Raw genomic sequence first — 25,417 nt, forward strand, 5'->3', positions numbered from 1 at the left:
TGACACATTCCTTTCAATGGGGCCATGCACATGTCCGTTGTTTTAACGGAACCGTCCGGCCGTTCCGTCAAAAATAGGACAGGTCCTACTCCTGTCCGTTTTTCACGCTAACAGGCTCTGCCTTTTCATTGATTTGGTCCGTGAAACGGACTGCACACGGAAGCCACCCGTGTGCGGTCCGTGGTTCACGGAGCAGTCATTAGCAGCCGTACAATGGCCGATGGAAGTGTGCATGCAGCCTAAGGGCCTGTTCACATCACCGTTCACTTCCGTTCCGAGGTTCCGTCGGAGGGTTCCGTCGGGTGAACCCCGCAACGGACAGTGAAACTGACAGCACAGCTTCCGTTTCAGTCACCATTGATCTCAATGGTGACGGAAACATCGCTAATGCTTTCCGTTCGTCACCATTCCGGCTGGTTTGCGGTTTTCCGACGCAATCAATAGCGCAGTCGACATTTACGCCATATTCTGTGCATATGCCAAAAAAATTCTGAGATGGAAATACCCCTTTAATGGGTTAAAGAGCTAAACACACAGAAAAACTAAAATTACCAAACAGAAAAAAAAAAAACACACACACTTCTCTCTAAGACTGGGTTCACACAGAGTTTTTTTGCAGGCAATGGAGTGCCTCGGGCAAAAAAACACTGCGAAATACGCTTTCTCTGCCTCCCATTGATGTCAATGAGAGGTCAGAGACGTAAAAGCCCGAAGATAGTGCGCGTCGCTTCTTTTTCCCGCGAGCCGTTTTTTCCACTCGCAGTTTCCGCATCAAAAAACGTAAAAAGAACGCTGAACTGACCCTAAAGTACTCTGAATCATGCTAGCCAAGTGTCATGTAATGGAAAAAACTACTAAGGGTTTGTTCACACGCAGTGACCAAAAACGTCTGAAAATCACGGAGATGTTTTCAGGCGAAAACAGCTCTTGATTTTCAGACGTTTTTGTAGCATCTCGCGTTTTTCACACCCGTTTTTGGAGCGGTTTTTCAATGGAGTCAATGAAAAACGCCTCCAAAGAGGTCCCAAGAAGTGTCCAGCCGTCATGTAACGTGCTGTATTTTGACAGCGACACGTAAAATAAATGCTCGTGGGAACAGAACATCGTAAATCCCACTGCAAGCAATGGGCAGATGTTTGTAGGCCTAATGGAGACGTTTATTCAGGCGTAAAACTCCCGAAATACGCCTGAAAACACTGCGTGTGAACATACCCTAAGACTGTGTAGTAAGTTTGCAAAGTCTGAAGTGTCAATTTCACACAGCACGTGTATTGCTCAATGGCTGCGGTCCTCATTATTGCTCTGTGCAGATGCTCAGTTTGGTCTTTCGTCATTTCCGTAATCTGCCTTTCTTGTTCCCCCATGAACACACAGCTATTACAAAATATTTTACTAAAAAGGATAGAAACGGTTATGAGAAACTGAAAATGTGATGAACAATAAATACATAGGTATAACTTTACTAGAACAAAACAAACTTTCTATTACCATTACCATGGATTCTATCACTCCCTATCTACCACACAGCTTTACATCCACATCGCTCCCATGTAATGGCCAAATGGGACACGTAATTATGTACCCTACTGTCCCTCTCTATAATAATACTCCCTAATGTGTTTTTGTATCGCCATATTTTCTTGCTCCTCTGTCCTGACTATAAGGAGATACTCTGCAACACCATAACATAGTGTCCAATTATACGTATTAACAATAGAATTATAAAACATAATAAGTGTTACTATTTATGTTTAATTTACATTGTATGAATCGCTACCCGGTCCCAGATTATATCACTGACAGTTGTGCCATTTGATTTTTTTGGCGTTTTTTTTTTTAGTTCACTTTGAATTTTGTGATCCTGCCCAGTATGTGTATAAATAAGACATGTTTGATGTATTGGTAGTTTTTTACCGCTCAGACGGTTGTAGATGTAAAGTCTGAAGTGTCCATCAAGGGTTTGACCTTCCCTCAGCTAGCATGCAGAAAGGACGATCCAAATTTCCACTGGTGTGTTTATCTCGCTGGTACTTGTGGCTCCAACACAGAAATGAAACTGCAGAAATGCAACTGCTTGCTGTGTAGATCCTCGTACTTGATGTTCTAAATCTCCAACAAAAAGGGAGAAAAAGGAGATAGGAGATGCCCCAGAGGAAGCCAGAAGGGCGAAACCCAGGGTCGGGTTGCAATATTTGGCGTGTTACAAGAGCTTATCTCATGCTTTTATCTATATCTGTTTTTGTAAGTATGGAATAAACTCATGGAATTTATAGTTTCCAAAAGGTAGTGCACTATCTCCTTTTTCTCCCTTGTGAGCGGTAAAAAACTAACAATTTGCCTCTGTTTTTTGTGGTGTTCAGGATTTCACTTCTTTTTTACCTGCTCCGGTTGTTCATCTCCTTGTTGAGATATTTCAGTGAGTAGACAGCGGAGTTGTATATATGGTTGTTATTATGTTTGTTGTATGTTTTCTTTAGCCTGATGAAGACACAGGTTCTGTGTTGTAACACGTAGCCATGCATTAAAAATCCTTAAAGATATTACCAATACTGCTAATACTTATTCTACCAGTAGCGCTCTCTTTCATATCCATCGATTTTTGCTTATTCACAGTCTAGTTGCGGTACCATGGTCAGGGTACCGGTTTTTGGATGGGAGAGCTGCAGCTGATTTTAACAACTAAATGCCTGAATCAGTGTTAGGCTGGATTCACACGAGCATGTTCGTTCCGAAAAGGACGGAACGTATTTCGGCCGCAAGTCCCGGACCGAACACACTGAAGGGATCCGGGCTCTTAGCATCATAGTTACGTACGACGCTCGGAGTCCCACCGAGAGGCAGGGACTCCTAGCGTCGTACATAACTATGATGCTAGGAGCCCGACTCCCTGCAGTGTGTTTGGTCCGGGACTTGCGGCCGAAATACGTTCCATCCTTTACAGACCGAACATGATCTTGTGAATCCAGCCTTATACCTGATCTGTACAACTCCCATAGGAGAGTGCAACTGCTTCTCCTTGCATCTTGTTCATCCTATCAACCAGGTTGATTTTGCACCATGTGGCGCATTGTATCTTTTTTCTCTTTTTAGAGATTATCTACCACACACTATAGTATACATAAACCGCATAGTATGGGGTGACCTATTTAAAAACAAAAAAAATATATATATATATTCATAGATACTTTACTGCAGAGGACTGGACAGAATGAGAATAGGACAAGATTTGGTCTGAGGGACAACTTTAGTTGGAGTGTAAGTGGAGCGCAAGCATTAAGTTAAAGGGGTTATTCTGGCTTTTATTTTTTTTATCTAGCGCAATTATTTATGCAGAATAAGGGCTTTCCCAATACATATTATAAAAAAAAATATAACCATCCTTCCCTACGGCACCCACTGACCTGGGCATTGATGCATGTAAACATTGCAGCGGTACTCAGATCCATACATGGGCGTCTCCATCTTCTTTTACAATGTACACCCTTAGGTAGGAAGGTAGGTAGTTAGGATTTGGCAATGGACTGAATATGAAAAAGAAAGGACAGATCGGAGTTAAGAAAAACTCCAGGACATCAGGCCTAATGTAGGATGGGAGTGTTACAGACAGAGATGGACGTTCACTACTGTAAATTAGGAAAGGATGCGAAATGTCTCGAGCGGATGTATATAGATAGCTTGCCCAACACTGAACTTTGGGAAACCCCGACAGAGGAGGAGAGGCTGTGTTCACATCACCATTGCCCTTCCGTTGAGGGGTTCTGTCTGAGGTTTCCGTCGGGTTAACCTCTCAATGGAAAGGCAAACGGAAACCTAAGGTTCCATTTGACTTCAGTCAACTGCGCTATTGATTCCGCCAAAACAATGGAACCCTGTCACAACGGTGACAAATGGAAAACTTTAGCAGTGTTTCCGTCACCATTAAATAAGCTTAGGTTTCCGTTAACCCCTCAACAGAAGGCAACGGCGATGTGAACAGGCCCTAAGAAGAGCCAACAAGAGACACACTAAAAGTGGAGTCAAAGAAAAAACAAAAAACACATAACAGAACAATATCCTTTAAGCCAAAAGACCGTGCTAAGTAGTATTAGATGGGTCGAGAAATATTTAAAAAAGGGAGTATTGACTATTGGACTTGGTCAACAAGAGATCACTATATACATTGGTTAATGCAGTTAGAATATAAAGTATGGAAGTTGTGAGTCGAACAAAGTTTGTCGGGAGGTAACTGAACGGACAAGTATACACCAGATGTTCTAGAAGTTTAGAAACAGTTAGTAGAAGATCGGTCAAGACTGGGCTTCTTGAGAATTGGGATGACTAGAGCAATGAGTTCAAGAGGATAGGCGATTAGGTGGGTCGGTAGAGGGAAAAACAAAACAAAATCTAAAGAGACAAGCAAGGGCACAGGAAGGAAAGTACAAACAGAATATGGATCTTGGCTATTTTTATGGACTGCTAGATTATTTTTAACATCCTTTAGCAATCTTTAAAATATCATTGGTAACAATCAGACACATTTCCTCCTTCCAAGTGTTATAAATACAAAAAAAAAAAAAAAAAAAAAAAGCAGTTTATCTTTCAATGCTGCACAATCATTGCAGGTCTTACAAATCCTTCAACTCCGTAAAGCAAACTAAGGCATCATTTACACGAGCGTAATATACGCACGTGCGACGCGCATGCTTTTCACGCGTGTCGTACGCACCTATATTAGGCTATGGGGCAGTGCAGACAGTCCGTGAGTTTTGCGCAGCGCGAGTCCGCTGCGTAAAACTCACGACATGTTCTATATTTCGCCGTTCAAATAAAGTGTAATTACGATGGCGGCTCCGTGAAAATCACCCAGCCGCGCATCATACACTGATGACACACGCAGCTGTTAAGTGCCTTTTGCGCACGCAAAACGCCGTGTTTTTTGTGTGCGCAAAACGCACACGCTTGTGGAAATCAGGCCTAAATGTGGCTTCAGCAGTTACATGTGAATCATGCAGAATGATTTAAGAGTAGGACATTGCTCAAGGGGTTATCTTGTCAAAAACAGTAGATATTGCTGGGGGAAGACCAGATCAAGTCAGGCATTTCACCGGCAATGTAGTTCTACATGTTGGCCATCCAGATTAAATGCCTTCTGTGTTAAACATGGATGACTTGAACCTGCCAGGATAGGTAGGCATATAAAAAGGTGCCCCCGAGTGAGGGGGGCCTCCACTATTGCATCCATATGCAAAAATAATGTCTATGGACAGTGGCCGTCTTAAAAGGAGTTGTCTCATGAGACGACAAAAAATAACACAAGATATCATATTTGTAAAACATAACGGTTGCCCTTTTAAACACAAAATAATCCAACATGAAGTAAATCAAGAGCTCAAGCAGCAGTCAACGATCGGTAATGAGGTTTCTTTTACCTACAAAGATCTTGGCTTTTTTTTAACATTTATTTATTGGGGCAGACATTTTCGCAAACATAACAGCAGGAAGCGCAGCCATATTGGTCAGTTTTGAATTCGCTTCTTAGAAACTGATGGTAATACTGCCACCATGTTTAATCAACTAATAATATGCCTGCAGTTCCTGCTGTCACTTTTGCAAAAATTAGCGTAAAAACAGCAAAAAAGGCGTACTAAAAGGTTTACCATGTATGGACTATTTTACATTTTTGGGGGGGAAATACTCTACAACTACAGTAAAACAGAATAACTACTAATTTTAGTACTGGAAGCAACATTTTCATCTGAAATCCAGTACTGCACATCAAAAATTATGTTACAGGATTTGTCCAAAACACAAGAGCAATTCAACACTACCTAAACTTCATTGGAGAGCAGACCGACTGACTGCCATGCTCCACACACTACCTTCTTTTAATAAGACATGAAAAGTTGGTTCCCGAACAGAGTAGACCCATTAGTCACACACTGAAATGCTTGCATGAATGGTGACCGTGTTTCAACCTCTTGTCACCTCTGTAGTGGCTATATGTCAAACGACAGCAAAATATTAAAACTCACCCCCACTCAAACACTGAAAACACCCCTCCCCTAGATCTTTGCACTTATGATCTGCTTTATCGGAGCTATGAAGGAACGATCGTGGTCACAGTATTTCCTGCATATTTTCTTCACACATTGCGTGTAAAAGAGGCTATTCACAAGCCTATAAAAATAAAATACGTAGAAGATCACTGGGAAAACAAAGTAAAAACATAAGATATCAGTACTATGCTTATTTCAAAAAATATACTTTAAATAAAAAAACTGCAGTTTTTACGCTACGTGTGAACTCCTGAGGGTCAGTCCATACGTAGCGTAAATACTGCGGATTTTCCGCAACGGATTTCGTTGCAGAAAAACCACAGCATAATACAGTAGCAGCAAAGTGGATGAGATATGAAAAACATCTCAGAAATTTACCTGCGGTGCGTTTTTTTAATACACAGCATGTCAATTGTATTTGCGTAAACGCTGCTTTTTTGTTTGTGGGTTTTCCCAATTTAATTCAATGGGGAGGTAAAACTTGCAAACAAATAGCAGATGTTGCCTTTTTTTTTGTGGCGGAAAAGCAGCAATTCCGCTGCAAAAAACACAACTCAGAAAAAATGTACCTAGAATTCTGTGTTTCTTCGTCCAAGCCGGTCTCCTGGGATGAAACGCATGTGACCTGGGCTGAAACGCCATCCCAGGAGGCCGAGCTGCAGGATGGCAGAGGGATGCATCGACCTCGTAAGTATGACTTTTTTTTTTTTAAACTAGTCAGATACAATTTGGAAGCGGAAACGCAAGATAAATTGACTTGCCGTAGATTTTTAAATCTGCAGGGCAGGTCAATCTAAATGCAGAAAACAAATGCAACGTGTAAGTGAGATTTCTTGAGTTCTCATTTATTTTGCTGGTACTGTATTACGCTGCGGATTTGCCGTGCAGCAAGTCAACACGTAATACGCATAGTGTGCTTTTGGCCTTAAGGTACACAGACACACTAGGCAGATACGTTGCATAAAAACAAAATCGTATCCGCCCTGGTAGTCGCAGGGAATTCTGCCTGAAAAACCGCACCTGTTGTAGGGCAGATTTTCGGGCAGCGTGCTGAAATCCTGCAGCAATTAAAAAAAAAACAAAAAAAAAAAAAAAAAAAAAAACTTACCCCAGCCGTAATCATGAGCGTAGCCCAGCCCCCTGGTATGACACTGTAGTCCATGTGACTCCTGCAGCCTTTGATCGTCATAGTCATCCCAGGAACTACAGCAGGGGGTAAGTGAGCTTTTTTTATTTTTTATTATTATGTTCAATTAAAACAACTTTTTTTTTAATTTGCGTTTTTTTGGGCAGAATCGCAGTGTTTCCATATAGCTCTTTGTTGCAGGCTTTACCTCCCCATTGAATTAGAAAATAATTGAAATTGAATAGAAAACCTGCAACAGAAGAGCAGCAATTCCAGAGACATACTGCGACTTAAAAAAAAAAAAAAACGCACCGCAGGTCAATTTATAAAAGTTTATTTTTGGCATATTTTTTTCCGCTGTATGTGGATGAGATTTGTTAAAATCTCACCCACACTGCTGCTACTGTATTATGCTGCAGATTTTCCACAATTAAATCCGTTGCAGAAAGTCCGCCGTGTTTATGCCTAGTGTGTTCCTACCCTTAGGCTGGGTTCCTACATAACAACCGCTGCGGAATTCCCACAACGGAATACTGTGCAGAAAATCCACAGCATTTAAAGTAGCAGCAAAGTAGTGTGCCGCCTGCCTTCTGTCTCCAGCGCCTCTCACCACCATGTCTTCTGTCCTCCCCGCGCTGTTCGAGTACATTGAGAGTCACCAGGACGTCTACGTCAAGAGATTGTCAGAATGGGTTGCAATTCAAAGTGTATCTGCCTGGCCAGAGAAAAGAGGAGAAATCAAGAAAATGATGGAGGTGGCTGCCAAGGAGATTGAACGTTTAGGTGGCTCCTCCGAGCTGGTGGACATTGGAAAGCAGAAGCTTCCGGATGGCTCTGAAATCCCACTTCCTCCCATTATTTTGGGGAAACTGGGGTCGGATCCTGGTAAAAAGACTGTTTGTGTGTATGGTCACCTGGATGTCCAGCCAGCCGCTCTGGAGGATGGATGGGACAGCGAGCCTTTTGTCTTGGAAGAAAGAGATGGTAAACTGTACGGGAGAGGCTCTACAGATGACAAAGGTCCTGTGCTTGCATGGTTAAATAGCATTGAGGCCTATCAGCAAACAAAGCAGGAACTTCCTGTCAACCTCAAGTTTTGCTTTGAAGGAATGGAGGAGTCTGGCTCAGAAGGCCTTGATGATTTGATATTTGCCCAGAAAGATACATTTTTCAAGGACGTGGATTACATCTGCATTTCTGATAACTACTGGCTAGGAAAAAACAAGCCCTGTATCACATATGGGCTGCGTGGGATCTGCTACTTTTTTATTGAGGTTGAATGCTGTGACAAAGATCTTCACTCCGGGGTATATGGAGGATCTGTTCACGAAGCAATGACTGATCTCATTTTTCTAATGGGCCACTTGAGCGACAGGAAGGGGAAAATTCTTATTCCTGGAATGTATGACCCTGTGGAACCCGTCTCGGTTAATGAGAAATCCATTTATGAAGCGATTGACTTTGATCTTGAGGAATTTGCTAAAGATGTTGGCGCTAGTAAACTACTACATGAAACAAAGGAACAGATATTGATGCACAGGTGGAGGTTCCCATCTCTCTCACTTCATGGCATTGAAGGAGCTTTCTCTGCCGGTGGAGCCAAAACTGTGATTCCTAGGAAAGTCATTGGCAAATTCTCTATAAGACTCGTGCCACATATGAATCCAGACGATGTGAAGAAACAGGTGGAAGACTATTTAACCAAGCAATTTGAGTCTTTGGGTAGTCCAAACAAGTTCAAAGTTACAATGGGTCATGGAGGAAAGCCTTGGGTCTCCGACTTCAACCACCCTCACTACCTTGCTGGAAGGAAAGCCATGAAAGCTGTGTTTAACGTTGAACCTGACCTAACCAGAGAAGGTGGAAGCATTCCTGTCACTTTAACATTCCAAGAAGCCACTGGAAAGAATGTTATGTTGCTGCCTGTTGGCGCCGCAGATGATGGCGCACATTCCCAAAATGAGAAATTGAACAGGTATAATTATGTTCAAGGTGTCAAACTTCTGGGAGCGTACCTGTATGAAGTATCGAAGCTGGACTAGCTCTTCATTCAAGTCTTTGTTTTACAGAAGAAACTTAAGTACATATTCTGAAAATAATCAAAACCAACAACATGAAGTCCCTTGCAGAAGCATTTGTCTGAAATAGGATGCCCTCCTGCTTTGGTTTATTTGCAATGTATGAGTATTGGTTGGCTCTACGTGATGTAGTGGCTGACCAGAAACCCTGTACAACACTCTATTCTCCATCTGTTTTCAGGCTTTCAATAGCCAAATACAGCAAAAATAAATAACCATGCATAAAAATAAAAGTAGCAGCAAAGTGAATAAGATGTAGAAAATCTCATGCCCATGCCGCAGAAAAAAAAAACGTAAAAAAGCCATTCGAACAAATGCTCTGCGGTGCGACTTTCTATTCCGCATCATGTCAATTTATGCTGCATGTTCTGTGCGTAGATGCTGCATGTTTGGCTCATAGACTTCAATGGAGAGCATAAATTCTGCTTTGTTCTGTTGCAGCATTTACGCAGCGGAAAATGAAGTAAAAACTGCTGTAAATTATAGTTTGTATAATCAATATTAAACACCAAATCCACAGGTAAAACCCCTGCAGGAAAAAACACAGCGTTTCCACATCAAAAACACACTACTTGGTGTGGATTTCTGTGACCGATTTACCAGCGTTTGTTTTTTTTTTTAGATTATACAGCTGATTTTCTGTTGCAGAAAATCTGCAGTGTATCCTCTGTATGGGAACATACCCTAAGACCCGGTTCTCACGTAGCGTAAGCTCTGTGGAATATCCGCTACGGATTTATGTTCGGAAATTTCGCAGCATTTACAGTAGCAGCAAAGTGGATGAGATTCAGAAAATCTCATGCCCCCGCTGCGGAAAAAACCTGCAGCATAAACTGTAGAGAAACCGCAGAATGTACATTTCTGTTAGAAATATCTGCATACGCGAACCTTCAAGAGGTACAACCCACATACTATAACCGGCATGTAGTGCATGTGACCAAATAAATCACAAAACTATGTGCAGAGATACCTCTTTGAGACAACCACCCAAAATGTAATAGAAAAGTAATCTTCTAGGGGGCTGGCCTACTCAAAGAAGAAGAAGCAGTATACATAGTCAAAGGTGGAACAGAAAAGATCACAGGAAATCTGGTCTGGATAAGAGGTGGTCTTTTGGAGAAGTCTTACTTTTGGTCAGTTAATGTACTGAATAATACACAGTCGAACAACATTATTGTGACCACCTCCTACTTTCGATGTCAGCAGCGCATAGCCCATGGAGGAAGTGATGTGTCGTGGGCTGGCTTGGTGGGTATATAAGGTGTGCGATAGGCTGTCTGAACACATATCACTTGTTGTTGCCATGGGTAAAAGGGGCGATTTATCAGAGTTGCAAAAAGGGATGATTATTGCTGCGTAGGTGAAAGAGTATTGTGCGGACAAACGGCACCATTGGGAATAACAAACGTGGAAACTGCAGAGCACCACGTGCCATCAATGTGAGAGGTGAACGTCGGCTACGAAGGTGCGCAAGGGCCGAACACGCTTCCATGGAGCAACGAACCGTGAAAATCGACCAGGGAGCTACCAGACGCGTGTCTAAAACAATAGTTCAGCGAACCCTACTGTGTATAGGGCTCCTAAGAAGGCGGATGGTCACTGGTCCTATGTTAACAAATGTGCATTGGGAAAAAAAATGTTTCAATTTGCACGACAATATCGGAATTGGACTACCGATGATTGGCAAAGGGTTGCCTTCTCCGCTGAGTCACGTATTCTGCTTCATCGAATGGATGGACATTGGCGTGTCAGACGAGAAACATAGGAGAACAAACACCCTGCAACCATTGCTGGAAGAACAACGCTGCCGCCACCAGCTTGTGGTTTGGGGAATTTTTCATGCCATTCTCTGGGCCCACTCATCCATGTGGAAGGCACTCTGATCCAATTTGGGTATGAATCCATCGTTGCAGATCATGTCCATCAAAACATGCGGTTTGTCTTCCCTGGGGCAGATGGAGTCTTCCAGCAAGACAACGCGACACGTCACACAGGGCTAGAAACGTCCAACAGTGGTTGGAAGAGCAGGACCAAGACTTCCAAATACTTCCCTGGCCCCTTAATTCGGCAGACTTTAACCCAATTGAGCATCTGTGGAACCACCTCGATCGTCTTGTTCGCTCGACGGATCCTTCCCCGCGCACCCTCCAGCAAATGTGGGATGCACTTCAGTCAGCATGGCTCCAGATACCGGAGACAACTACCAGCACCTTATTGAGTCACTCCCAGCCCGCCTTGCTGCTGTCTGTACTGCACACGGCAGTTACTCTGGATATCAGCTGGTGGTCATAATAATGTGACTCGACTGTGTGATATTATTGAACATAGATGTGAATGGTTGTCACCCTGATTACTCCACAGCAAATACATCTACCATGTCCACAGTTAAAGCAGCCCTTATTTTTGAGCCAGATGCTTTCCCTAGGGAATGAGTCCACAAATAGACTATTGCAAAGAATAGACCCCAAAGTTGTTGCTTTCTTAGATTTACACTTGCCCCCCCTCATCAAGCACCCTTGCATATAGGAAATTCTGGTGTAAAATAGGTAGATATTGGAGTATGATGGCACAAAGTTTCTTGTATTTAATAGAATAAAAAAAGTAGAAAAAAAAATACTGAATGAATGAGTGGGCTTATCAGCAGGAATAGATTTCACAGTTCGCAGATGGTCCCGGATTTTCAGCTATACGTCTAGCTCTAGCTAATATCCTGTAAGGATATTTAGGATAAGTTAAGGCCCTTTTACACCGGCCAAACAAGCGTTCACAGAACGCTCATTGCCGATAATTGCCCTGTATAAATCACTGCAACGATCAGCCAATGATAGAGCAAACGATGGTTCTTCGCCTGATTGTATCGTTTTAAATGCATAAAATATTATCATGGTCGACAGAACATCTCCGACATGATAGAAATGTATGGGGACGAGCGATCGGAGTAATGCGCAAACAAGAACCGATCAACGAGACCGTGATGCGGGCCGTGTAAGATCACCCCAAGTCGGGTAAAGATATCGGCTTCTTTGCGATACCTGTCAATAGCGTAGCAATTTCATCTGGCCCTTATCTCGCCTGTTGTATTTACTGCAGTACTTGGAACGGTACGTGCTACTCTTGACTCTTTTGGATTCCTCATACAAAAACATTGTCTAAAAAAAGTATTTTTTTGCAGACCCAGTGTAAAAACATACCTGAAACCCAAAGAATTATTGTTAAAATACTTAATCACATTCGATACAGTCGCTATACCCAATCTCCATACAATCAGAGGGTCATTAATATAACAACCATACCAAATAAAAGGAATTCTCAGTGAAAATACATTCCTTTTCTCACTATGCCATATACATATTTCCAAGTGAGGGGGAGAACTTTGCCCCTATAGATGTGCCAAAATTTCCCAACCAGTAGGATTAGAGGGACTTTTTTGTTTGGCTGACAAAACTGAAAAAACACACCCAAAATAAAACATACCCTAATTTTTTTTAATTCACTTATTTTGTTAGCATAGTCATACACATAAGGGTATGTTCACACAGACTATTTTCAGCCGCTTTTCGAAAGATGGCTAGAAATGCGGAGGGTGAACGCCTCCAAACATCTGCCCATTGATTTCAATAGGAAAAACAACATTCTGGTTCCACGGAGCGTTTTTTACCCGGCCGTTTAAAAACGGCTGCGTAAAAAAAAAAAAAAAAAAAAAAAAGCCTCGTAAAAAGAAGTGCATGTCACTTCTAGAGCCGTTTTTTAATTGACTCAACAGAAAAACAGCTCCAAAAACAGCCGTAAAAAAACGCTGCAAAAAAAAATGCAAGTTGCCTAAAAAAAATGGCTGAAAATCAGGAGCTGTTTTCTCTTGAAACCAGCTCCACATTTTCAGCCATTTTTTGTTAAGCGTGTGAACGTACCCCATAGTTATGAAAGCTCATTATTGGTTATACTGTAGGCAGCCATATGGTTGAAGACTTCTACTTATTAGTTGGTCGGAAAAGTTTTCAATGGTGATTCACAGATCTTTTTTTGCTCTGTGACCTAGGCGCAAGCAGTCTCGCCAGAAAACGCACGCCATTGGTGTATGCCCAACGGGTCTGATCTGTCATTTGTCAAGAGTGACATTCCAGTTATGCTAACAAATGTACTTTACAACTACAAATAATAATCAACATATAAATAATCAACTATTCTACACATACGCTAATGTACTTTTTTTCTCACTGAAAAAACGGTTTCATAGAAAAAGCATGCAATAGGAGAAAAAAAAAAAAAGTTATCCTCCCTGGGATCTGTTACTACGATTTATTTAAAAAATAAGTAAAAATCAGTGTATTTAATAAGTCACCAACAATCTAAAATGGTTTTTAATACAGTCTGTTAAAAGGAAAGCGTTTTAATATAAGGCAAGCAGCGATCTTAGGGTCTAGTCACACAACGTAGTAAGAGGTATGCCTTGCAGTATATTTTTTTGCATATTTGTATGGAATACCATAATATATTACACTATTCCATAGCGCAAGAGACACTGGCGAATGGAGGCCTATGGACACATTTGGCATATACGCCGAAAGCTTACCCGATGAATATGACGAATATAGTGCCAAAGAATGATGCGAACAGACCCGTAGCAATGTTAAAAGGGGCGATTACAGCAAAATAATTTTTCACCAATTCAATGGACCGGTGCGGAGACAAAAATGCAGAAGCGCTCAGCTGAGCGCCCTGCACCTTCGGCTTTGATCCCCGTCAAGCTGAGCGAGGCTTACAGAGACGTTCCATTAGAGCCGTCTTCAGCCTGGCGAGGAACGCTCATCACAACCGAAGGAGCATAGCACTCAGCTGAGTGCTTGTATCTTCGTTTCAGCAACGGTGGGGTCTCAGCACCCAAACCCCCACCGAGCCAAACTTTTAATATGCCTCTATGAAATAACAAAAAGTTTGATTAAAGTGCAGTTGCTATTTAAGAGAATGGAGATGAGCTGCAATACCAGATAGCCCATAAACAAGAGTGGCACAGTTTTTGGAAAAAGCAGACCCTTTTTCTTTTAAAGAGACTGTCACCACATTATAAGTGCCCTGTCTCCTACATAAGGAGATCGGCGCTGTAATGTAGGTGACAGTAATGCTTTTTATTTTAAAAAAGCGATCTTTTTTCACAACGTTAGAAGCGATTTTATTTTATGCTAATGAGCTTTCTTAATGCCCAAGTGGGCGTACTTTTACTTTCGACCAAGTGGGCGTTGTACAGAGGAGTGCATAACGCTGACCAATCGGCATCATGCACTCCTCCCCATTCATTTACACTGCACTAGCGATATAGTTATATCACTATGTGCAGCTACATACACAAACCCTAACATTACTAGTGTCCTGATAATGAATACACATGACCATCCAGCCTGGACGTCATGTGTACTCAGAATCCTGACACTTCTGACTCTTTTCTGAGATTCCAGCAACGGATACGAAATCTCGCGAGATCACGGAGCTAAACGAGATTTCGCTTCACTTGCCGGAATCTCACAGAAAAGATTCAGAAGTGTCAGGATTCTGAGTACACATGACGTCCAGGCTGGATGGTCATGTGTATTCATTATCAGGACACTGTAGTAATGTTAGGGCTTGTGTATGAGGCTGCACATAGTGATATATCTATATAGCTAGTGCAGTGAAAATGAATGGAGAGGAGTGCATGATGCTGATTGGTCAGCGTCATGCACTCCTCTGTACAACGCCCACTTGGTCGAAAGTAAAAGTACGCCCACTTGGGCATTAAGAAAGCTCATTAGCATAAACCAAAATCACTAATAACGTAGTGAAAAAAGATCGTTTTTTTAAATAAAAAGCATTGCTGTCACTTACATTACAGCGCCAATCTCCTTATGTAGGAGATAGGGCACTTATAATGTGGTGACAGAGTCTCTTTAAATCTCAGACAATGCCTTTTTTACTTGTCCATGGAATTGTGGTCTCTTGGAATATTTATTTCCTTTAATATAAACCAGCTGAATAACTTTTTCATGTCATATGCAATAATTAGTAACAGTTTCTCCATCTGCATGCTGAATATGTGGGATTACACTTTTGTGGCCACATTCTTATTGGGGCACTGTAAACAAAAGAGAATCCATAACACACTGTGTGTGGTTTTACAGTCAGACACAAATAAGAGAAAAAGCCATTAGGCCCTCAGCAAAACACACACCTAAAACTAAAAAAAAAAAAAAAATAATTTCAGATGTATCCCCATTAGGTAGACATGGGTTATTGAACCACTGTAAGAGCTGCCCTACATTTTATACACCAATGACAATGTGTGCAATGTACAAAATATTTATTTTCCTCCCTAACATTACAAAATGTATACACATCTTAAATCTCCATCTCTATGCATCACACTACAGTGAAACTGACCTCAGTCAAGGCAATATGTGAAAGAGAAAGAGGAAGTCTAAAAACTTGATATTCAGTCATTTCTTTGCAATACAACCACACAAAAGCCTCCATTATTTTGTATAAGAGAAAGCTTAAAAAAAAAAAAAAAGTACAGTTGGATGACATACAACTGTCTGCCACGACCGTTTTATTAGACTGAAGTTATATTAGTTTCCATGACATACTTCTCGTAACTTTGAATGCACCAGTTAACACAGAAGTTATTCAAACTCTCTCTGCTTTCTCAGTAGCATCTCCTGACTACATCTAAAGCTGGCAATACAAATTACATAAAAGTCAGACAAATCACACATTTCAGCCGGATCACAAGACAATTTAGGGTGTAGGGGGACCTCCTGACCGTCTCCTGGCAAAAGAGGACAGTGGAAAGAAGGGTCGAACCTGTTGGATTTCAAAATGCCAGATCCCCTGAAAAGTGTCTGGCAACAGCATATACCCATCTACCCTTTAATATAATCATGCACGAGCGTGCATGTTTAGGGTATGCGCACACACACTAATTACGTCCGTAATTGACGGACGTATTTCGGCCGCAAGTCCCGGACCGAACACAGTGCAGGGAGCCGGGCTCCTAGCATCATACTTATGTACGATGCTAGGAGTCCCTGCCTCGCTGCCGGACAACTGTCCCGTACTGTAATCATGTTTTCAGTACGAGACAGTGGTCTTGCAGCGAGGCAGGGACTCCTAGCATCGTACATAACTATGATGCTAGGAGCCCGGCTCCCTGCACTGTGTTCGGTCCGGGACTTGCGGCCGAAATACGTCCGTCAATTACGGACGTAATTAGTGTATGTGCACATACCCTTATGGTGAAGTCATAAAGCCCATATGAAACGGATTGTAAATCCTGAAAAAACCCTTCAACATTTAATTTTGATACAAATTTTACACTACACCAATAGCAGCCAGACAGTTCCTTTTCACACTGAAAATTGCAAAAATTAAATAAACTACATTATAAAAAATAACCGGCTCTCTAGGCACAGTATATACGACAACGTATATTACGCTAAATATCAAATACCAGCAGAGTTACCCGGCTTCACACGGGTCTATCGGTTTGTTGGTGTGGTTAAAAACTTAATTTCCTACTGATATGAAGCCAAAATATCCAATAAAGTCCAAGTGCAGGGTTCCTTTTTGAAGTAATGACTGGTCTGAAAGGGGTTCAATTTATGAGAATGCTGAAATCCAGTATAGGTACAGTCCGGCCACGGCGAGTAAAGAAAGATGGCTGGATTGTTCTGGAAACCTGGTGCAAAACAAAAATGGACTAGGTTGTTATGGGAACCGGTGTATGTCAGTGAGGCGAAGAATGAAGAATCTGCGAGATTCTATTGGCGAATACGGGTCATCTGATGCGATATGGAGGACCCTTGATGTGGATGCCAGTGGTGCCCTATTTGCTTTTGTATTGCAATTTTTTGTGAATATATGTAGAGAATGGAAGGTCCTAATAAAACCCAGTGTAAAACCTTTGAAAGCACCCAATTTACTTATTTGCCAAATTTGGTGCAGTCATTGGCCGTGCATAAAGGACAGACAACAGAGATATATACAGTTAGGTCCAGAATTATTTGGACACAAGTTTTGGCATTTTAGCTGTTTACCAAAACATATTGAATATACAGTTATATAATCAATATGGCCTTAAAGTGCAGACTCTCAGCTTTAATTTGAGGGTATTCACATCCCAATTTGAGGAAGGGTTTAGGCATTACAGCTCTTTAATACGTAGCTGCCTCTCTTTCAAGGGACCAAAAAGGTAATTGGACAATTATCTCAAAAGTTATTTAATAGGCTGCATGGGCTATTCCCTCGTTAATCCATCAATTAAGCAGGTAAGAGGTCTGGACTTCATTCCAGGTGTGGTATTTGCATTTGGGAGCTGTTGCTGTGAACCCACAACATGAGGTCAAAAGGAGCTCTCAATGCAAGTGAAACAGACCATCGTTAGGCTGAAAAAAATGGAGAGCGCACTGGTGATCTCCTTAACTCCAAAAGGCCTGGACGTCCATGGAAGACAACAGTGGTGGATGATCGCAGAATCCTTACCATGGTGAAGAGAAACCCCTTCACAACATCTACCCAAGTGAAGAGCACTCTCCCGGAAGTAGGTATATCAGTATCTAAGTAACATAAAAAGAGAAGAAGATTTCACGAGAGCAAATACAGAGGGTTTCTCCACAAGGTGCAAACTATTAATCAGCGTCAAAAATAGAAAGGCCAGATTAGACTTTGCCAAACAACATGTAAAGAAGCCAGCCCAGTTCTGGAACAGCATTCTTAGGACCGATGAAACGAAGATTAACCTGTACCAGAATGATGGGAGGAAGAAAGTATGGAGAAGGCTTGGAACGGCTCATGATCCAAAGCACACCACATCCTCTGTAAAAAATGGTTGAGGCAGTGTGATGGCATGGGCATGCATGGCTACATAAGGCACTGGGTCACTAGTGTTTATTGAGGAGGTGACTGAAGACAGAAGCAGCCGGATGAATTCTGAAGTGTTCAGGGATATACTTTCTGCTCAGTTTCAACCAAATGCCGCAAGGTCGATTGGACGTCTCTACACAGTACAGATGGACAATGACCCAAAACATACTGCGAAAGCAACCCAGGAATTTTATTTTTCTTTAAGGCAAAGAAGTGGACTATTCATCAATGGCCAAGTCAATCACCAGATCTCAACCCGATCGAGCATGCATTTCACTTGCTTAAGACAAAACTTAAGGCAGAAGGACCCACAAACAAGTAACAACTGAAGACAGCTGCAGTAAAGGCCTGGTAAAGCATCACAAAGGAGGAAACCCAGCGTTTGGTGATGTCCATGGGTTCCAGACTTCAGGCAGTTGTTGCCTGCAAAGGATTCTCTACAACGTATTAACACCTTAACTACCGCCCACCGTCTTGATGGCAGGCAGTGCATGTCCTTAGTCTACAGCGACGTCTTTTGGCATCGCTGTAGAAGAGGCTGATGAGCGCTCCTGTTATCGCTCATCCTCTCAGCAGGAGCTGTGCCTAACAGCTCCTGATCTTAGAGCAGCCTACTGAATACAGCTGGGGGGGTCCGAAAACAGTCGGGCCCCAGCTGTTTAACCCTTTGATCGCCGCAGTCCGTGACCGAAGCAAGATCTAAGGGAACTCCCCACTGAATAAGTGTTATATCTTAACATCATATTAAGGATGCAGGAGAATCTTTTTTGATACTAATAAAAGTTTTTGTTTTTGTTACATCGCTATTCCCCATCTTCATCCCTTTCCCCCCATACATATACCACTTTTATCTAGCCATCGGAAACCCAGTGACGTGATCAAACACCGAGCTGTTCCGTTTGTCTGCTGTTCGGGCACACTATGTGCTGCCCTAACAGCAGCCGGTCTCATAGTGACACAGTGTAATGTATTAGCATAAATGAGTATGCTAATACATTACAAGTAAAAAATAAAGTTATCCCTTAATGGGATTCAAAAAACAAAAAAAGTCTTTATTTTGCAGAAAATATATTTTATTGCCCCTACTCTAAATAAAAACAAAAAACGTACACATATTAGGTATATAAACGACAGTAATAATTTGAAGAATTAATCGAACTGGTTATTTAGCGTGAACGGGCTAAAAAAAATATACAAGAAAAACGATGCCGAAAACCGCTTTTTCTTATATTCATACATTTTTTCTACCTCTAAACTATGAAAAAAAATAAAAAGTTTTCCCCGCATAAAACAAGGCCTTATACGTCCACGTCAATGAAAAAAAAAAAAGTTATGGCCGCTGAAATGTAGAGAGGTAAAAACTGAAAAATGTAGATGGTCATTAAGACCTTTTCAGGCCCAATCATTAAGGGGTTAAAGAAAAACATTTTATTTATGGTAATGTTAATTTGTCCAATTATTTTTGAGCCCCTGAAATGAGGAGGCGGTGTAGAAAAATGGTTGCAATTCCAAAATGTTTCACAGTATATTTTTGTTCAACCCCTTGAATTAAACCTGAAAGTCTACACTTCAATTGCATCTCAGTTGTTTCATTCCAAATCCAACGTGGTGGTATGTGGAGCCAAAATCATGAAGATTGTGCCACTGTCCAAATAATTCCGGATCTGTGTGTAACAAAGATAGATGAATAAAATACATTTACCCTTATTCATGTTGTATACATCATTTGTATTTAATCTATGTATATTTGATATTTATGGTAATAAACTGTTACGTCCATGGCCGGGGATCGCCGTTCTGACTGACCCCCTGACGATCCCGGCCATGGACGCCTCTCTGCTCGGCGTCCTCCTTCCTCTGGCAGTCGCCAGCGCTGTCTTCCGGGTCCTCGCGCCGCTCCCCGCAGGTCGCGCGCGCCCGCACGGCCTTAAAGGGCCAGTACGCGTCCAGCTGCCTGTAATCAGGTATTACCCCAATGGCTGCTGGACTATAAAAAGGAGCTCTGCCCACTGGTTCCTTGCCTGAGTGTTGTTGTATTCCCTAGTCTGTCTTGCTAAAGGTCTCCCGGTGTTTTCCAGTTCCCAGTGTTGCCCGTTCCTGCTGCCTGTACCCTGTATCCCGTACTATTGTTACCAGCTGTGAAAGCCAAGTCGTGTCTTCCGCCGTATCCGCGGCATCACCTGCTGTGAAAGCCAAGTCGTGTCTTCCGTGGCGTCACCTGCTGTGAAAGCCAAGTCGTGATCCTGCCACTGTCTACTATTGCCTCAGGTACCCGTTTTGAACTATAGACATTGTTTTGTACCTAGTTGGCCAGCTGCTACCCCGCTACGCGGTACGGCCCAGTGGGTCCACACCCCGCCTCGTGACATAAACATTGTCCCCGGTACTGAGTGTATCAAACTAGTGCACTCCGCTCACCCACATGGTGTTGTACCATAGACGAGACTCATCCATTTTTTGTAAAAGTTAAATAAAATTGTACCTGAAGTCCCATGCCAGTCATATTTAATTTGACGGATCGCATTCAGGGACTTTGCTTGGTTTTTGTTTTTTTTGTTTTTTTGTTTTGTTTTTTTATGTCAGCAATAGAGAAAAAGAGAAACTAAGAATGAAAAAAAAAAAAACCACCACGGAAAGTCCTGAATTTCTGAAGTATCAACTTGAAGAGCTGGTTCTTTAGAGCAACTGTTGCCAAGGATAGTTTCTGTCCAGAGATTAAATCTGTAATGTCATTTGTGTGTCCCGAAACATATTGTGCTCTCAAGTCGAACTTGCTCAAGTCCAGAACTCCAGTGCTTCTGCACATAATCTCCTGGATTTGGTACCTCCGATCTTGAGGCATGCCATTGTTGTCTTGTCGTCCATTTGGACCAGAGTGGAATGACTGGTCGTCTCTGCCTTCACTAAATATCGACATGCGAGTCTCACCACTCTTAATTCTAGCACATTTATATGTATCTTTTTCTCTATGCCTGACCAAATGCTTCTAAGGCTATGTTCACACACGGAAACCTCGCCAAAAAACTAGTTAAAAACGGCCCGATAATGCCTCCCATTGATTTCACTGGGAGGCGTCGTTTTTCCCGCGAGCGGTAAAACCGCCTCGCGGGAAAAAGAAGCAACGTGCCCTATCTCCGGGCGTTTATACCTCTGACCTCCCATTGACTTCAATGGGAGGCAGAGAAAGCGTATTTTGCGGCGTTTTATGCCCACGGTGCTCAATGACCGCGGGCGAAAACCACCACGAAAATCGGCGTGCAGGGAGAGGAAAATCTGCCCCAAACGTCCAAACGGAATTTTGAGGCAGAAATTCCGCCTGCAAAAAACTCTGAGAACATAGCCTTATTGCTATGTCTAGAGAGCAAGCTCCCCACCCCATAAGAGGATGCATCCGATGTGGTTGTTAAGTCCGCAGCTGGGATGCAAATACAATTTGGAATAGGGTCTTGCAAGGATATAATTGCCTCTAATTCTCTTCTGACCTGTGGAGGAATTCTGAACACACTGTTCCAAAGATTTCTTTTTCTGAGGAGATCTCCTAATCAAAACTGCATCTCCCGGCAAAGAGTGGGAGCCATTTTGAACCCCGTTGACAGGGTAGACATTAGCATGTTTCTGTGTGTAATCAAGATCGCCTTCTCCTGATGAAATAAAAGTACTTCATAACTTTTCTGAGAGAAAGGTGTTAGATGAAGTTATTTCATTACCCCCGTGAATGTATACGGGGGTAATGAAATTATATATATATATTTATATTATGTCCACCATCCAGCAGCACCAGTCAGGAATATAGGTGGGTGCACGTCCCAGGAGCCCGATCACTGCTCCCAGATCCTCAATATTCGTCCAATAAAAGACAGCACTCCAATTTGTGATAGAAAAAACAGCTTTTTATTAGCCCCTGTGCGACGTTTCGGCTCTTTACATGGAGCCTGTCTCAGAAAGGCTCCATGTAAAGAGCCGAAACGTCGCACAGGGGCTAATAAAAAGCCGTTTTTTCTATCACAAATTGGAGTGCTGTCTCTTATTGGACGAATGAGTATATATATATATATATATATATATATATATATATATATATACACATATATACATACATACACACACACACACACACACACACACACACACACACACACGTACGGTCTATTTCTAAAAGAAAAAACTATTTTTTGCTAAAGGAGTTTCACATCTGCTATATTCTCTAACCGGATACTCTATTCCTTTAACCCCTTCCCCCTGCATGCATTCTAGGCCCTAGTGATGAAGCAATTTTTTTAGTTTTCACATCGTCACATTCAAAGAGCTATAGCTTTTTTTTTTAAAAAAGCTTAAAATACGGACCTGTTTTCAAGGGAAAACAGCTCCTGATTGTCAGAAGTTTTTTAAGCCACTCGCGATTTACGTGGAGTTTTTTTACCTGATTTTTGTAGTCTATCAAAACCGGCTCCAAAAGCGGCTGAAGAAGTGACTTGTACTTTTTCGCGGCTGTTTTTTTACGCGGCCCGTCAGAACAGAACGCCGTTTTTCCCATTGAAATCAATGGGCAGTTGTTTGGAAGCGTTCTGCTTCCGATTTTTCAGCCATTTTTCGGGACGTTTACGGCTTGAAAAACGGCTGAAAACACTCCATGTGAACATTCCCTTTGAGTTAGGCCGGATTCACATGAGCGTGCGCAAAAGGTCCATAAAAGATTTGTGTGTCAGCAGCATATGATGCGTGGCTGCGTGATTTTCGCGCAGCCGCCATCATTATGACACTCTGTTTTTATGTTTGTAAACAGAAAAGCACGTGGTGCTTTTCGGTTTTCATTTATCGTTTTGACTACTGTAGCGTGCATCACGCGCGACACACGGAAGTGCGTCCGTGTGCGGTTTTCACGCACCCATTGACTTTAATAGGTGCGTGATGCGCGAAAAACGGGCAAAAATAGGACATGGCGTGAGTTCTACGCAGCGGACATACGCTGTGTGAAAATCACGAACAGTCTGAACGGTCCCATTGATTAACCAAGGTCTGTGTGACGCACGTGAAAATCACGCGCGTAGGACGGACGTATTATACGTTCGTCTGAATAAGCCCTTACATGAGACTTATTGATTAACCCTTTATTATTTTTTTTTTTGGGGGGGGGGGTGAAGAAAAAATAGCTATTTTGTGCATTGTTTTTTGTAAGGGTTTTTACGCCGTTCACCTTGTGGCCTAAATATGTCACATTTTATTTTTTGGGTCATTACAATTGTGGGGATACCATATATGTGTATTTTTTATTTTATTTTTACACTTTTACTAAATAAAACATTTTTTAATGGGAAAAGAGATTTTTTTTATGTGTACCTTTTAATTAATTTTTATTTCACATTAATTATTTTTTCAGTCCCATTAGAGGACTTCAATGTGCGATCTTTAGATCGTAGATACAATTCTTTTGTATACTTCGTATACCAAAGGAATTATTGCCTGTCAGTGTCACGGCCAAAATAGGTATATAGCCAGGCAGACCTCGGAGCCTTTATTAGGCCCCCGGCTGCCATGACACCCCATCGGAGGCCCGCAATTTCATTTGCAAGCCGCCGATGGGTGACAGAGGGAGCTCCCTTCCTTTGTAAGCAACACAAATGCAGTGGTTGCTAATGACCGCGGCATTTGAGGGGTTAAATGGTCGCGTTCAAAGTAAACTTCGATCACTACCGTTAGAGCATGAGCCCAGCTGTCATCAGACAGCCGAGCCCCGGCTCCAGCCTGCAGAGAACACCCGTAGAGGTAGTTGTTTAGGCCTCAGTGAAAAGGCGACGACTTAGAATAAAGCCCATTAACGACCGCAGTGAAAAGGCGTATCGGCGGTCATTAAGGGGTTAAGAACCTGTTTAATTTTAAATTGAGGACCGTTCTGTCTGATCCATTCGGTTTTTTGATCGGAGATAAATGGCTGGTCCAGACTTTCTGTTCCGGATGAGCTAGGGAAATCTTCCCTTCTGCTAATGGCTGTTCTAGGACAACGTCTAGACCCCGGTCAGTCCTGAATCTGGGTATACGTCTTTGAAACTGACATTTTTTCAGTGTAAGGCATAAGCAATTTTTTACTATGTTTAAGACCCAACGGTCTGCGGTAATCATCTGCCAATCTTGCAAATATGTTTGACGGTATTAGAGGAATCTCTCTTACCTGACTTTTTTCTTGTTATAGGTCCTGGAATAACAACCTCTTGCGGAGGAAGAACCTTGTCCTCTGTTTGATGATTTCTTAAAGTGGCCCTGTTCATAATCACGGAACTGCCCTCTGGGCTTGTAGGAACGGCCCTCTGTCTGAAAAGGCAGTTTAAAAGGATATGTATATCTCAAACTCTGCAAAGGACTTTCAAGCTCTATATCGTCCTTTAAATTCATTCATGAGGTTAGAGTCAAATAAATAGGACTCCTCCTTGCTGGGATACTCATGGCTCTAGGGGGGCAAGTCAGACGTGTCAATTTATGTAGTAATAACTTTGGAATGCTTTTACCTATCCAAGTGATTCGGAGAATGTTTTCTCGTGACATATTGTACTTTGTTAGTAAAAATTTGTCAATAAATTCAATATTTATTTGTAAAAAAAACATCAAGATTTAGCGAAAATTTGCAAAAATTAGAATTTTTCTAAATTTAAATGTATCTGCTTGTACAACAGATAGGAATAGCACACGGAATAGTTACTAGTTAACATCCCCCATATGTCTACTTTATGTTTACATCGTTTTTTGAACAGTCTTATTTTTCTAGGACGTTACAAGGATTAGAACATTAGCAGCAATTTCTCATATTTTCAAGACAATTTCAAAAGGCTATTTTTTCAGGGACCAGTCCAGAAGTGGCTTTGAGGGCCTTATATATTAGAAAGTCCCCATAAATCACCCCATTTTGAAAACTGCACCCCTCAAAGTATTAAAACAGCATTCAGAAAGCGTTTTAACCCTTTAGGCATTTCACAGGAATTAAGGCAAAGTAGAGGTGAAACTTACAAAGTTCTTTTTTTTTTTTTTGCCAAAATTCATTTGTAATACATTTTTTTTTGTGCCACTGAAGGTTTTACCCAAGAAATGTGACTCAATATTTATTGCCCAGATTAGAAATATCCCACATGTGGCCCTAATGTGCTAATGGACTGAAACACAGGCCTTAGAAGAAAAGGAGCACCTAATGGATTTTGGGACCTCCTTTTGTTTAGAATATATTTTAGGCACCAGGTCAGGTTTGAAGAGGTCTTGTGGTGCCAAACCACTCCCCATTTTGGAAACTACACCCCTCAAGGAAT

General features: G+C 41.9%; 1 protein-coding gene and 1 pseudogene across 3 annotated transcripts in view; one reads left to right on the top strand and one right to left on the bottom strand.

Annotated features, from left to right (window-relative positions):
- Positions 1-25,417, bottom strand: part of TNFAIP8 (TNF alpha induced protein 8) — a 109,132-nt gene that overhangs the window by 62,708 nt on the left and 21,007 nt on the right. Inside the window, exon 2 of one of the 3 annotated variants that reach the window (XM_075854808.1) lies at positions 24,295-24,434. The exons of 1 other annotated variant lie outside the window; for it this stretch is intronic. In XM_075854808.1, the coding sequence (XP_075710923.1) occupies positions 24,295-24,391 (97 nt within the window). In that variant the 5' untranslated portion in view covers positions 24,392-24,434. Of the gene's footprint in view, positions 1-2,379; positions 2,463-24,294; positions 24,435-25,417 lie in introns of those variants that run through there. One more of the 3 variants, XM_075854812.1, reaches the window with a different exon arrangement.
- LOC142744439 (cytosolic non-specific dipeptidase pseudogene) lies at positions 7,741-9,472 on the top strand (annotated as a pseudogene).

This window comes from Rhinoderma darwinii, chromosome 1, assembly GCF_050947455.1.
Source record: "Rhinoderma darwinii isolate aRhiDar2 chromosome 1, aRhiDar2.hap1, whole genome shotgun sequence".
NCBI classification, from domain to species: Eukaryota; Metazoa; Chordata; class Amphibia; order Anura; family Rhinodermatidae; genus Rhinoderma; species Rhinoderma darwinii.